Source organism: Phoxinus phoxinus, assembly GCF_949152265.1.
Source record: "Phoxinus phoxinus genome assembly, chromosome: 16".
In the NCBI taxonomy this organism is placed as follows: domain Eukaryota; kingdom Metazoa; phylum Chordata; class Actinopteri; order Cypriniformes; family Leuciscidae; genus Phoxinus; species Phoxinus phoxinus.
In genome coordinates, this window is record NC_136891.1 from 21,830,631 (window position 1) to 21,842,657 (window position 12,027).

General features: G+C 41.3%; 1 protein-coding gene across 3 annotated transcripts; it reads left to right on the forward strand.

Moving 5' to 3' along the window:
- The first annotated feature begins 1,914 nt into the window (after window positions 1-1,914).
- On the forward strand, window positions 1,915-11,302 carry stxbp6l (syntaxin binding protein 6 (amisyn), like). Of its 3 annotated transcripts, XM_079584795.1 has the most exons (8): window positions 1,915-2,030; window positions 4,612-4,810; window positions 5,436-5,603; window positions 5,720-5,850; window positions 5,925-6,168; window positions 6,263-6,352; window positions 8,969-9,165; window positions 9,545-11,302. In XM_079584795.1, the coding sequence occupies exons 3-8, from the start codon at window positions 5,447-5,449 to the stop codon at window positions 9,563-9,565; spliced, it is 840 nt and encodes a 279-aa protein (XP_079440921.1). In that variant the 5' UTR covers window positions 1,915-2,030; window positions 4,612-4,810; window positions 5,436-5,446; the 3' UTR covers window positions 9,566-11,302. The 3 variants fall into 3 exon arrangements, with proteins under 3 accessions (XP_079440921.1, XP_079440920.1, XP_079440922.1); XM_079584794.1 differs by lacking the exon at window positions 1,915-2,030 and having other exon boundaries at window positions 4,483-4,810; XM_079584796.1 differs by lacking the exon at window positions 1,915-2,030 and having other exon boundaries at window positions 4,648-4,810; window positions 8,972-9,165; window positions 9,545-11,088.
- Window positions 11,303-12,027: the final 725 nt, after the last annotated feature.

Genomic DNA, 12,027 nt, shown 5'->3' on the forward strand with positions numbered 1-12,027 from the left:
CAAACCATCCGGCGACTCAGGAGAGGGAAGCAGTGCCCTACCACCGCTGTCTACAGTGGAGGTGGGCAGCTGTTGACCTCAACTGGGGATGTCGTCGGACGGTGGAAGGAATACTTCGAGGATCTCCTCAATCCCGCTGTCACGTCTTCCTTTGAGGAAGCAGAGGCTGAGGTCTCAGAGGTGGACTCGTCCATCACCCAAGCTGAAGTCACCGAGGTAGTCAAAAAACTCCTCGGTGGCAAGGCACCGGGGGTGGATGAGATCCGCCCTGAGTACCTCAAGTCTCTGGATGTTGTGGGGCTGTCTTGGCTAACACGCCTCTGCAGCATCGCGTGGCAGTCGGGGACAGTGCCTCTGGGATGGCAGACCGGGGTGGTGGTCCCTCTTTTTAAGAAGGGGGACCGGAGGGTGTGTTCCAACTACAGGGGGATCACACTTCTCAGCCTCCCTGGGAAAGTCTATGCCAGGGTACTGGAGAGGAGAATACGGCCGATAGTAGAACCTCGGATTCAGGAGGAACAGTGCGGTTTTCGTCCGGGCCGTGGAACACTGGACCAGCTCTATACCCTTTACAGGGTGCTGGAGGGTTCATGGGAGTTTGCCCATCCAATCCACATGTGCTTTGTGGATTTGGAGAAGGCATTTGACTGTGTCCCTCGTGGCGGCCTGTGGAGGGTGCTCCGGGAGTATGGGGTCCGGGGTCCTTTGCTAAGGGCTGTCCGGTCCCTGTACGACCGAAGCAGGAGCTTGGTTCGCATTGCCGGCAGTAAGTCAGACTTCTTCCCGGTGCATGTTGGACTCCGGCAGGGCTGCCCTTTGTCGCCGGTTCTGTTCATAATTTTTATGGACAGAATTTCTAGGCGCAGCCAGGGGCCGGAAGGTGTCTGGTTTGGGAACAACACGATTTCGTCCCTGCTCTTTGCAGATGATGTTGTCGTGTTGGCCCCTTCAGACCAGGAACTTCAGCATGCACTAGGACGGTTTGCAGCCGAGTGTGAAGCGGCTGGGATGAGAATCAGCACCTCCAAATCCGAGGCCATGGTCCTCAGTCAGAAAAAGGTGGCTTGCCTACTTCAGGTTGGTGGAGAGTTCCTGCCTCAAGTGGAGGAGTTCAAGTATCTTGGGGTTTTGTTCACGAGTGAGGGAAGGATGGAACGGGAGATTGACAGACGGATCGGTGCAGCTTCTGCAGTAATGCGGTCGATGTACCGGTCTGTCGTGGTGAAGAAAGAGCTGAGCCGCAAGGCGAAGCTCTCGATTTACCGGTCAATCTACGTTCCTACTCTCACCTATGGTCATGAGCTTTGGGTCATGACCGAAAGGACAAGATCCCGGATACAGGCGGCCGAAATGAGCTTTCTCCGCAGGGTGGCTGGGCGATCCCTTAGAGATAGGGTGAGAAGCTCGGTCACTCGGGAGGAGCTCAGAGTAGAGCCGCTGCTCCTCCACATCGAGAGGGGTCAGCTGAGGTGGCTCGGGCATCTGTTCCGGATGCCTCCTGGACGCCTTCCCGGGAAGGTGTTCCGGGCGCGTCCCACCGGGAGGAGACCCCGGGGCAGACCTAGGACACGCTGGAGTGACTATGTCTCCCGGCTGGCCTGGGAACGCCTCGGTCTCCCCCCGGAAGAGCTGGAGGAAGTGGCTAGGGAGAGGGAAGTCTGGGCATCTCTGCTTAGACTGCTGCCCCCGCGACCCGGCCCCGGATAAGCGGAAGAAGATGGATGGATGGATGGATGGCCAAAAAAGAGGATTACATACCCCACCTTTAAATTGTAATAATAATTTGGTTTTACTGGAGAGTGGGGTAAAGTGAGACATCGGGTAATGTGAGACACCCCCTGTATCTAGGCAACGGAACACATTTGTGGTCATGTGACCATTATGTTTTCAAGCCCCTCCCATTTCCCCTTGGCCACTAAAGAGTGGACCTCATGGTGCTGTGATATTTTCACAAAAATATATTTGTTGCACGTAAAAGTAAATTTTCTTGCTGTTAACTTAATCTGTTGTGCCAAAGCAAATTGATTCAGGTAGAAAAACCTATATCATACAAGTTGATGAACTACCAACATATAAAACCATGTGATGATGCTAGCTGAAGATTAGCCTGAATTGCTAAGAGAGATAGTTTTTTTCTAGAATGTGGCGGTGGGGTAAAGTGAGACAAATGCTGTGGGGCTGTGAGACATGAGGCAAAAGTTAAGTTTAGTCTTAAACATATTTTAATGTAATATTACATTATATATGTTTTATTTTTAATGTCATAAGCATTGTAGAAAAGCCATCATGCCAAGGCAATACACCAGGAAGACAACCTGGGGCAAAACACCCCGCGAGGAGATGGAGAGTGCAGCCGCTGAGGTCAATGAAGGAAAGAGGTCTATAAGGGCAGCTGCAAGGGATAGAAATATTGACAAGTCAAGCCTCCTAAGATTCATAAAGAAAAAAGAGAAACGAGAAGTAAAATCAGTAGCCTGGTGTGCAGTAGCTGAGGCAAAGAGGTGGAGCACCTTCTCCCTCTCACCTTGTCCGAGCGGAGCGTTTGTCCCCTCCTCGAAAAACCCCCCAAAGGTCCGTTTTAGGACCAAGGTCGCTCCAACGGGAGCTCCGTCAGGCAGACGGATCTGCGAGTGCCCGAACCCGAGGCACTCAGGGCAAAGTAAAGTCAGCATGGGAATCTCACCTGTCTGCAATCTCACGGACACTGTCCGTTTTTGTTTTTTTTCTCCAGGGGTGTCTCAAGCCCCTGGAGTCGCTTCACCGTTTACCCAAACCTACCGTTCGACAAGCATATGTTTTACCTTGGTAACAACCGAGAGGCTCTGCAGGCTTCCTACACATGGGTCTCGCTCAGCTCGGGACTCGGCTCGAGACATCACGGCCGCTCAAAAGGCGTGTGAGGAACAATCCGCCGGGGGCAGGGGCTGGAGGTCTCTGGATCGAGGCCGTAACCTCAAAGCGGGGGGAGGCGCAGGGCGGAGTTTGGCTCTAAGACGTGCCAGGACAGCCCCAAATAACCCCCCAAATCGGGGAGGAGCAAGCTGCCCCTCGACCAGGCAGGGGCCGTCCCCAGGCGCGTCCGAAGCTCCAATCGACCAGGCACCCTGACGTGACCCGGAGGGGCCTGTTTTCCGTTACCCTGTCCGATAAGAGTGTCGTCTCCCTCCTCTATAATACCCAGAGCGTCCATGTTTGGACCATTGATGCTCCAGCAGGAGCGCCAACAAGATATTTTTGGACTTGGTCCATTTTTACGAGGAGGAATATCCTCCAGTGTGTCTTTCACCCCTATCTCACCCAGGACGGTGCACGTTCACCGGTATGCACGCCCTGGCACCGAGGGACTGGGTGTCCAAACCAGACCCTATTTCCTGGAAGTTTCCTGGAAGTCTATTTCCACAAAGTGCACTTTCTCTGGGCTGGGTCTGGCTGTCAGTGTGTCCCCACCTGGTCTGACCACCATGGTTCTCTGAGAGGAGCATTGTCCCTCCTCCACAAAGACCCAAAGGTGCGTTTTAGGACCGACTTCACTCCAGAAGGAGCTCCAGCGGTGGTGGACAAATACGAATCTGGCCCAGGATGGGCCACCCTCCCTGGGATGACCAGGGGAGGTCTGAGTGCATGGATCTTCCCAACACATCACAATATTTTGGACACAGTCCATGTTTAGGAGGAATTTCCTCCAGTGGTGTGTCATTCACCATAGGCATGCCCAGGATGGTAGACCTTCACCTGGATGCGCACCGAGGGGTCATCAAAAAAAATTGCTTAATTGACCAATCCCCATGATTCTGTTACCAGTCCGACATTAGTTCTGGAATGTGTGGTTATCAAGCTAGCTGTCAGGATTCTAACTGTTACAACATGTGTTGTTATGGTAGTTTCAGAGTGGGAAAAGTAAGTGGATCAGTTACCCCCTTGATTTCTCTGTTCCGTCTCAGTTTACCCCTAAGCTGGGGTAAAGTGAGACACAAGACCACTTTTTAAAAAACAATCATATTTTCACTGCCCTTCGTCCTGAATACATTCTGATAATTTCCATTGCTAGGAAACATCCCGAATTAATGTGAAATGTATATTTGACTGATATATAATTTTAGCTCGCTTAGAGGGAAGCAAACGTAAAAAAAATAATCACTTTACCCCACTCTCCTACTTATTTAAAGTATGGTGAGCATTAGAAACTTTCAAAAACATATAAAAAATCGTCTCGAGCCCAACGGGAATATTGGATTATATTATATTAGGAACCAACTGCGATCAATAGATTCAATTAATTCCTATTTTACAGTTCATTCAAATAATTTATTCTGTTTGCATTTATGAAGTGTTCAGTTACTTCTAGAAAAAGTACAGTTGTTTATGAAGTCAATATAGACATTGGCTTTCCGCTTCATAAACAACTATAAATTAGTTTTCCATAAAAAATATTTTCTATTAAAAAGATATCGGTCCAATCAAATCAATTCTTACCAACCGGGCTGTGTAGTGCACGTGATCATCAGCGAGTTTCCAGCGTGTGTGTGTGTGTGGCCCTGTCTCAAATCCAAGCCGCTACTCTAGTCTGCATGTTTGAGCTCAGCTGACTCAGACTCTTCTGCTCCCCTGAAGTGCTCTCTCAGTAGGCAGCTCACTGGGATAGAGGACACAGCCTGTGGGTTTTCTCCGGGACTCTCCACACGCCCCGCAGTCTCTCAGTAGAACACATGTGGGGTAAAGATGGCTTGAGAAACAGCAGAAACAGACTGGGCTTCTGGAAACTTCTCACTGCTCTTTAAGGCTCGAGGGAGGAAGGAAGATCAAGCAGAAGGTCTGTTGTTTTATCAGTTTATTAATTTGTGTGGTTTGACTAATGCATAAAGTTCTGTTTGGAAACAGGTGAGCTAACAAGAGGTCTGTCAACTTTTTAACAAAACCCATTTAACATTCATATGTTATTTAGTTTTAAAAATATCAATTAAAAAGTAAAATAAGATAACTTTTTGACCGTGTTTAATGAATATGTAGTGAACATTTTTAAATATAGGCTACTTGTAGCCTAGATGCAGTGCTGGTAACTTTAGATTACTTTAAAGTTGTAGTCAGTTACTGTTTGACAATCTAGATTACTCATTTTAGGGAGTATTCTGACTAATGTTGGACTACTTTTTAGATTACTTTTGGATTACTTTTTAGATTACTTTTGACTTAACTAATCATCACGTTAATTTGATAATCTTGTACCATATTGCTAAAAATACAAATAAAAACAAAAACATTTATTTTCCATTCTTTGTTATCAATAACATGAAGTGCATTAAATATTACATTGCAACAGGGTTTCCCAGACTGGGATTTGTGAGGTTAATGAAAAACAACATAAAAAATTATAAAACAATCAAAATAAAACATTTCCTGTTTGGTCGAAAAAATACATTTATTGAAATATTTTCAAGGCATTTTGAAGATGAACATTCAGTCGGCAATCAGCCGTGAGATCTTTGTCCCAAAAGATGAAAAGTTACTGGTAGCCATTGAGGTGAGGAGAAGGATGAAGAGGAAAGGACTGTCGTTCCTCAATGCAAGTCGCAAGAGGGACTACTCAACTTTCCTCTGCTTGTCAGGTAATGTGTCTCTTTATAGTATAAGTATCTCAACGAGTGAGTTTGATAAAATAAGATTGAGCTATCAGAAGTCTTGAAGTTTGATGGAGACATCACTGACTTGTGTTTCCGTGTAGTTGCCAACAGTCGACCAGCTCAAGTCCTCGTCACTAAAGTTAAGAGGTATCCGGGCACACGACAGTTTGCTAAAAGATCTCAATGGTCTGTGGAGCAGCTTCGCCAGGTCAATGGCATCAACCCTGATAAGGTGATCATTCTTCTAAATGCAGCTTTTTATTCCCAGTGCATTCCATTATTCTGACTCCTCTGAATATTTGTTAGGACACTCCTGAGTTCGACCTAGTGTTCGATCGCACCTCTGATCAATGGGTGGCCGGCTCGGCTGCAGAGAAATGCATGTTTGTGCAAGTTCTTTATCATGCTTGTAAGAACTACTGGGAGGCAAAGCTTGGCAAACCATCGACCCCTGGAGAACAGAAGATACCAGGAGCTCCGGAGAACAAGAAGAGCCCTGGTGCTCCATGCCAAACTAACTTTGTCAACTGTCAGCAAAAGCTAATGGGAGGTGAGTGCGTTTAGGAAGCTGGATCGCTTTATTGACATGTGTATGGAAAGCCTGAGATATGTTACAAAACAAAATGTATGTTTCCATATTTTAGATGCGTGTTCTGTTAATATGGTCATCTACCGCTGCAAGATTTTTTTGAAAAGAATGAAGAGCAGTATGACTGCAAACCAGGGTCGTGAAGGTTAGTTGTGTGTGTGTGTGTGTGTGTGTGTGTGTGTGTGTGTGTGTGTGTGTGTGTGTGTGTGTGTGTGTGTGTGTGTGTGTGTGTGTGTGTGTGTGTGTGTGTGTGTGTGTTTTTCCAAATTCAATGAGATCACGTTAGTTTCTTATTGTTTTGAAAATAATTTTTTTATATATATATAAAAAGTGGTGCAACCATCAAGTAAAAAGATTATTTTAATACCATTAAATCGTGGACAATATGGGTACACATTAATAAATATTTACTTTTATAATAATAATAATTATTGTTCAATAATATTTATTATTGTTATTATAGTTGTTGTTATTTCTATTATTACTAATGTTATTATTATTATTTAAATATTTATTTTCAATAGGGTTTGTTTTTTTTAATAATAATAATAAATCCTTTTCAAAATGTTCAATAATGCTTCTTTGTCTAAATAATACAAATAATTATTATTTCTATTATTTCAAGATTTTTTTCTAGAAAGTTTTTGTATAATTTATTTTCAAGAATGCGTATTTTAATTAATAATAATAAATCCTTTTCAAATATGTTCAAAAATGATACTTTTTTAAACTATTATCTCTAGATTTCTCATGATTTTTCCCAGAATATATATTTTGTATACTAATGATTAATTTTCAAGAATGCTTATTTTTTATAATAATTTATTATTATTATTGTCGTCATTAAATGGCTTCTTTTCAGTCATTTCATCAGGATGTTTGTCACCTTGACATTTTTGACTTTATCAAAAAATGCACAATTCAGAAATGAAAAACAACATGCATGGTCATCATTGAAGAGGTGTATTCAAGTCATTGTGTTTATACATAAATAGCATTTTCATTTACTAGAAAAAAAAAGAACATCATTGACCCCTAGAGTGGACAATGTATTACAAATGCATCTTTTAGGCAGTTCCATTGGTTTCCATCCGTTCCTGTCTGTGGAGTTGTGCGGGTCAGATCAGTCAGAGTCCAGGCAGGAAGAGAGGGCGCTTTGTCGGCTGGATGTTTGTAGTGTTGTGATAGATCTCTCGGCAGTGGCAGAGAATGGCTCCATTGCAAAGAGGGCCCGATTAGTTCAGAGGCCACTTTGTTCAGATGAAGGCATGCGCGGGGACACAAAGACAGGCGTTGAGGAGGGGGAGAGGAGCGGAGATGAGTATAGTGGCACCAGCCTTCACAGCGGATCATGGATGAATGGTGTGTAATGAATGGGAGAGGTGCCAAGCTACCCTGGAGGCGCAAACTGCAACGTCCCAGTCCACACACCTCAGCTCTAGTCATATACTGCCATGTTATAACTGCCTTCTTTTTGCAGTTAATACGATTAGTTAATGGCATCGCAGAATTACATTCCGAGTGTAGATGATTCCGATATATAGAATAAATAAGCGTGTCATGTACAACTTCACACACCATACAAATCACACAGACTAAATTACGAGTTACGTTATCAGATTACAGATTATTTTTTCAAATAACTAGTAAAGTAACGCATTACTTTTAAATGTGCACAGTATTTGACTGACTTTGGATTTGATCAGAGCTGTGTCCTCTACTGAACAGGCGTGAGTTTGCATTTCCTTCAGCCTGAGGCTTATTCATTTCACCTTTGGTGTCATTATATACAGGGCGTTTATATTTGCCAAAAATACAACCTTTTTTTATTTATTAAAAAACAAGCAAGCGTTAGAAAAAGTAACGCAAGAGTAACAGAACACATTACTTTCCATAAAACGTAACTATGTAACACAAATAGTTACTTTAAGTATACTCTATTGTAATGCATTACTTTTAAAAAGAACGTTCCTCAACACCGATTAAAGTTATTGGCTATGATATCACATTCGGGATTATTTGATGAAACTTTTGTAATATTATAAATATCTCCACTTTTATATTTACTTTTAATGTGTCCTTGCTGAATAAAAGTATTCATTTATTTCCCGAAAACAAAAAACAATTCCAGAGCAGAATTCCACTGATACTTAAGTCTTCCACATTAAATGTAAGTGTATTTAGTATCTAATACAGTGAGTTTTTGGAACTTGACTTAAAGGGGTGATGAACTGAGAAATACAAATTTTGACATATAAGAGGTCATCATACTATAAGAATATCCTGTAAGTTTCAGAACTGAAAACTTCCTTGTTAGTCCAATAAAAGCTTTTATTGACATCAGGCACAGCGAACGACAGGTTTTTCAAAGTCTGGATCTATGACGTCAGAGGGTATCAAACACGCCTCCTCAGAAGAAGATCGACGCCTACTTCAACACCGCCTGTTTAGCCCCGCCCACCGATTCAGCGCATTACATGGAACTCATTATAATATGCAAAATTGTTATCCAATCATAGCAGTGGGGGCGTTTACTTCCAAGTCTTCAATGTGGCACGTACGCCCATAAAAACTGAGCGTTTCAGGAGCTAGGCTCAAAACCAGGGTAGAACATAGCCTATTACTTATTAATTTTGATGTTTTTGAATGTAAAAACCAAGCGAACGTCATAAGTTGACCTCAGACAACAATATAAAAAAGAATGTAAAAGCCAGTTCATGACCCCTTTAATGCTCATGTGTGTTTGTGCTTGTTTCCTCAGCAGCAGGAGCAGCTGTTAAAGCATCCAGGAGTAGGAGTAGGAGTAGCCCGTCCCCTCCGGCCGGGAAGAAGATGGGGAATGTAATGCGGAGGGCCAGTCAGGTTCTGAGTGAGCGCGGGGAGCGTCTGATGAGGACGGAGGAGAAGACCGGACACTTCTTCCACGGAGCCAAGCAGTTCGCAGAAGCAGCTCAGAAAGTGAGCTGATCACAAGACCCATTCACTCTGATTCACTAATATATAAAAACTAATATATCAATTATTTTAATTCAAATATTTAATCTTATTAAAATGTATCAGAACAGTTTTTGTAACAATGTAAAATGTATTTTTTTTTATCAATTTAATGCGCCCTTGCTGATTTATTATCTTCCTTCCAAAAAAATGAAAAATAAATCTTACTGACCCTAAACTTTTGAAATAGCAGTGTAAAGAACCAGTCAGAAACAATTATGGGTGGGTTGAACCATTTGAAGGAAAAAAACAACAACAGCATTCTGTATAACTAGTAGCCATTTCAGTGAATTATATTTAATATGAATAATATTAAGCGTCACATTTTCCTTTATTCCCTCAGCTGGCTCTGAAGCAGATTTAGAGGTGTTCTGGATGACCTGCCAATAAACTTTTTTTTTTAAAACATAACTTTTAATCCTGTGGTCGCTGGATATTTTGAAATGCAGCTTTCTCATCTTACTCAGATTTAGATTTTGAGTGTAAGGCAATGGTTTCTCCTCTGCCTGCAGACTGGACTTTTTATTTCTTTTATTTTGTATTTATTTTGTATTTTTTTGCAAGCCACTGAGCAACTCAAGCATCTGTGATGTGGTCTATCATGCTGCTCTGTCTCACCTGCAGATCTGTTAATTTTTTACCTTTTCTACAGTAGCAGGTGGCTGATCCCCTTCGGCTGAGATGCGTTATTCCACAAGACGATTTGTCTTGTTTTTTGTTTTTTTTTCTTAGTGACAGGCGTCTTAAAGGGATAGTTCATGTTGGTAATCAAACAGTTGCTCGTCCACGTTTACTTCCATAGTTTAGAGCAAAAACACTATGGAAGTCAATGGGGACCAGAAACTGTTTGCTTACCAACATTCTTCAAAATATCTTCTTGTTTGTTCAGCAGAAGAAACAAACTCATTCATGAACTGAAAGGAGAATTGCTGCACTCGTTGACTTATGATTTCAAATCTCTTTGTAGCCTCTTCTAAGTGGATTCATTTTTATTCTGCCAGCTGTACCCTAATATTACTGTTTCATATTGTAATACTGCTACTTTTTGTATCTACACAGTGTGAATCGTTTTCTTTCTCACATAGATTGCCACTTATGAGGTTGAGGTTCACTTTTGGTAATGTGTACTAATTTAATGCACGTTTTGCACTTTATTTATTTTCTGAAACTTTAACGACTTTGTAGTTTTATATTTTATTATTTCTTCTTTTTCAGCACTGAAAGTATAATGCTATTCCTTGTTTAATATTTGACATTTAATGGGGTTTCAGACAGATTCTTACAGATGATACTGGTTGCTTTAACCGAGGTATGTTACCTCAATATTTGTGCAACGTTAGTTATGCGTATAACACATTGAGGTGATATCCTCATGAATGACGGTACCGTCCCTCTGATGTTCAGTTCAGTTCTGATCACGTGAGGAGGCTGCTTTTATCTGCTTTTTAGATTTAAGTTCATTAGAGATGCTGCAAGCTGTTTCATAATTACATCTATTCACTATGAACTCAATGTTCATCTATTTGAATGTGAATGTGTGTGGATAACACATTTTTGTTCTTCTGTCTTTGTCTCCTGATTCTGTGTGATGTTATAACCGTCAGTCCGCCTTGTTTGTGATTGTGATCATCAGTAGCGGGAGCAACATGTCATGAGAAGCCAGAGGGTGTTTTCCGCACAGAGTCGGACACCCTTCATGTATGTGTGATGCATCCTGCTTTCTGCTGTTCTCCTTTTGTTGTCTTTCAGGTTTTATATTCCATAATATATGTGTGTAACAGAGAATTATATCTGTCCTTGTCTTTGACTGTGCTCCTGTCCGCATTTAAAAACATGTTAAATATGTAAACACCCGCATTTGCACAATAAATGAAATGGGACCAACTTATGAAATGCCTATTATTACACAAAATAAATGTGGTGGTTGTCAGTGCACCTTCTCACCACTAGAGCGTGCTCTCACACAACCAGTTCAACATGCTGCAGACAAGCATCCTCCAGTGTGTGTATGTAGCCTATGTGTGTGTAATATATATATATATGTGAGTGTGTGTATATGTTATTTAATGTGTGTGTGTATGTTTTTAGGAAAAATTATATGCGTGTGTTTTTTTTATTTTATATATATATATATATATATATATATATATATATATATATATATATTTGTGTGTTGACAGTGGGGTCCTAATATCTGAAACCTGAGAAGCTTTTAATCAAAATCTAAAACCTGGAATTTATTTATACTATTAATACTATTTATCTAAAACTTTCAAACCAAGCATATATAACGGGAAAAAAAGTTGAAAAATGTAAGATTCCTTATTATCTCTATGGGAGTAATGGAATAAGCAATTTCAAAGCATTCCTGCTTGTGTGCAGCAAAAAGAGGACATATCAAATGTCATAAAATGGCATTCTGAATTTTTTTCATTATAGGCTATATTATTTTAATTAAGCATTTCACTTAAACTCAAATTAAGCACATAATACATTAAAAAAGCATGTATTTATTTAACTATGTATATATATATATATATATATATATATATATAATTATATTATTTTCGTGTGTGTGTGTGTTAGTGTTATATACACAAGATCTTGACCAACAATTGATGCACCTCTTGATGGAAATAAATGTTGAGATGTTATTTTCATCAAGACGTGCATACATCTTGTATTGACAATGCTAGAGTCCAGCACATCCACCAAGACTTTTAATGCTTTTAAGGACTCAGAGGTGCCAATTTATGTCTGAAAATGATTATTCATGCTCCCTCCCAACCATTCTTTCACAATTTGAGCCTGATGAATCTTGACATT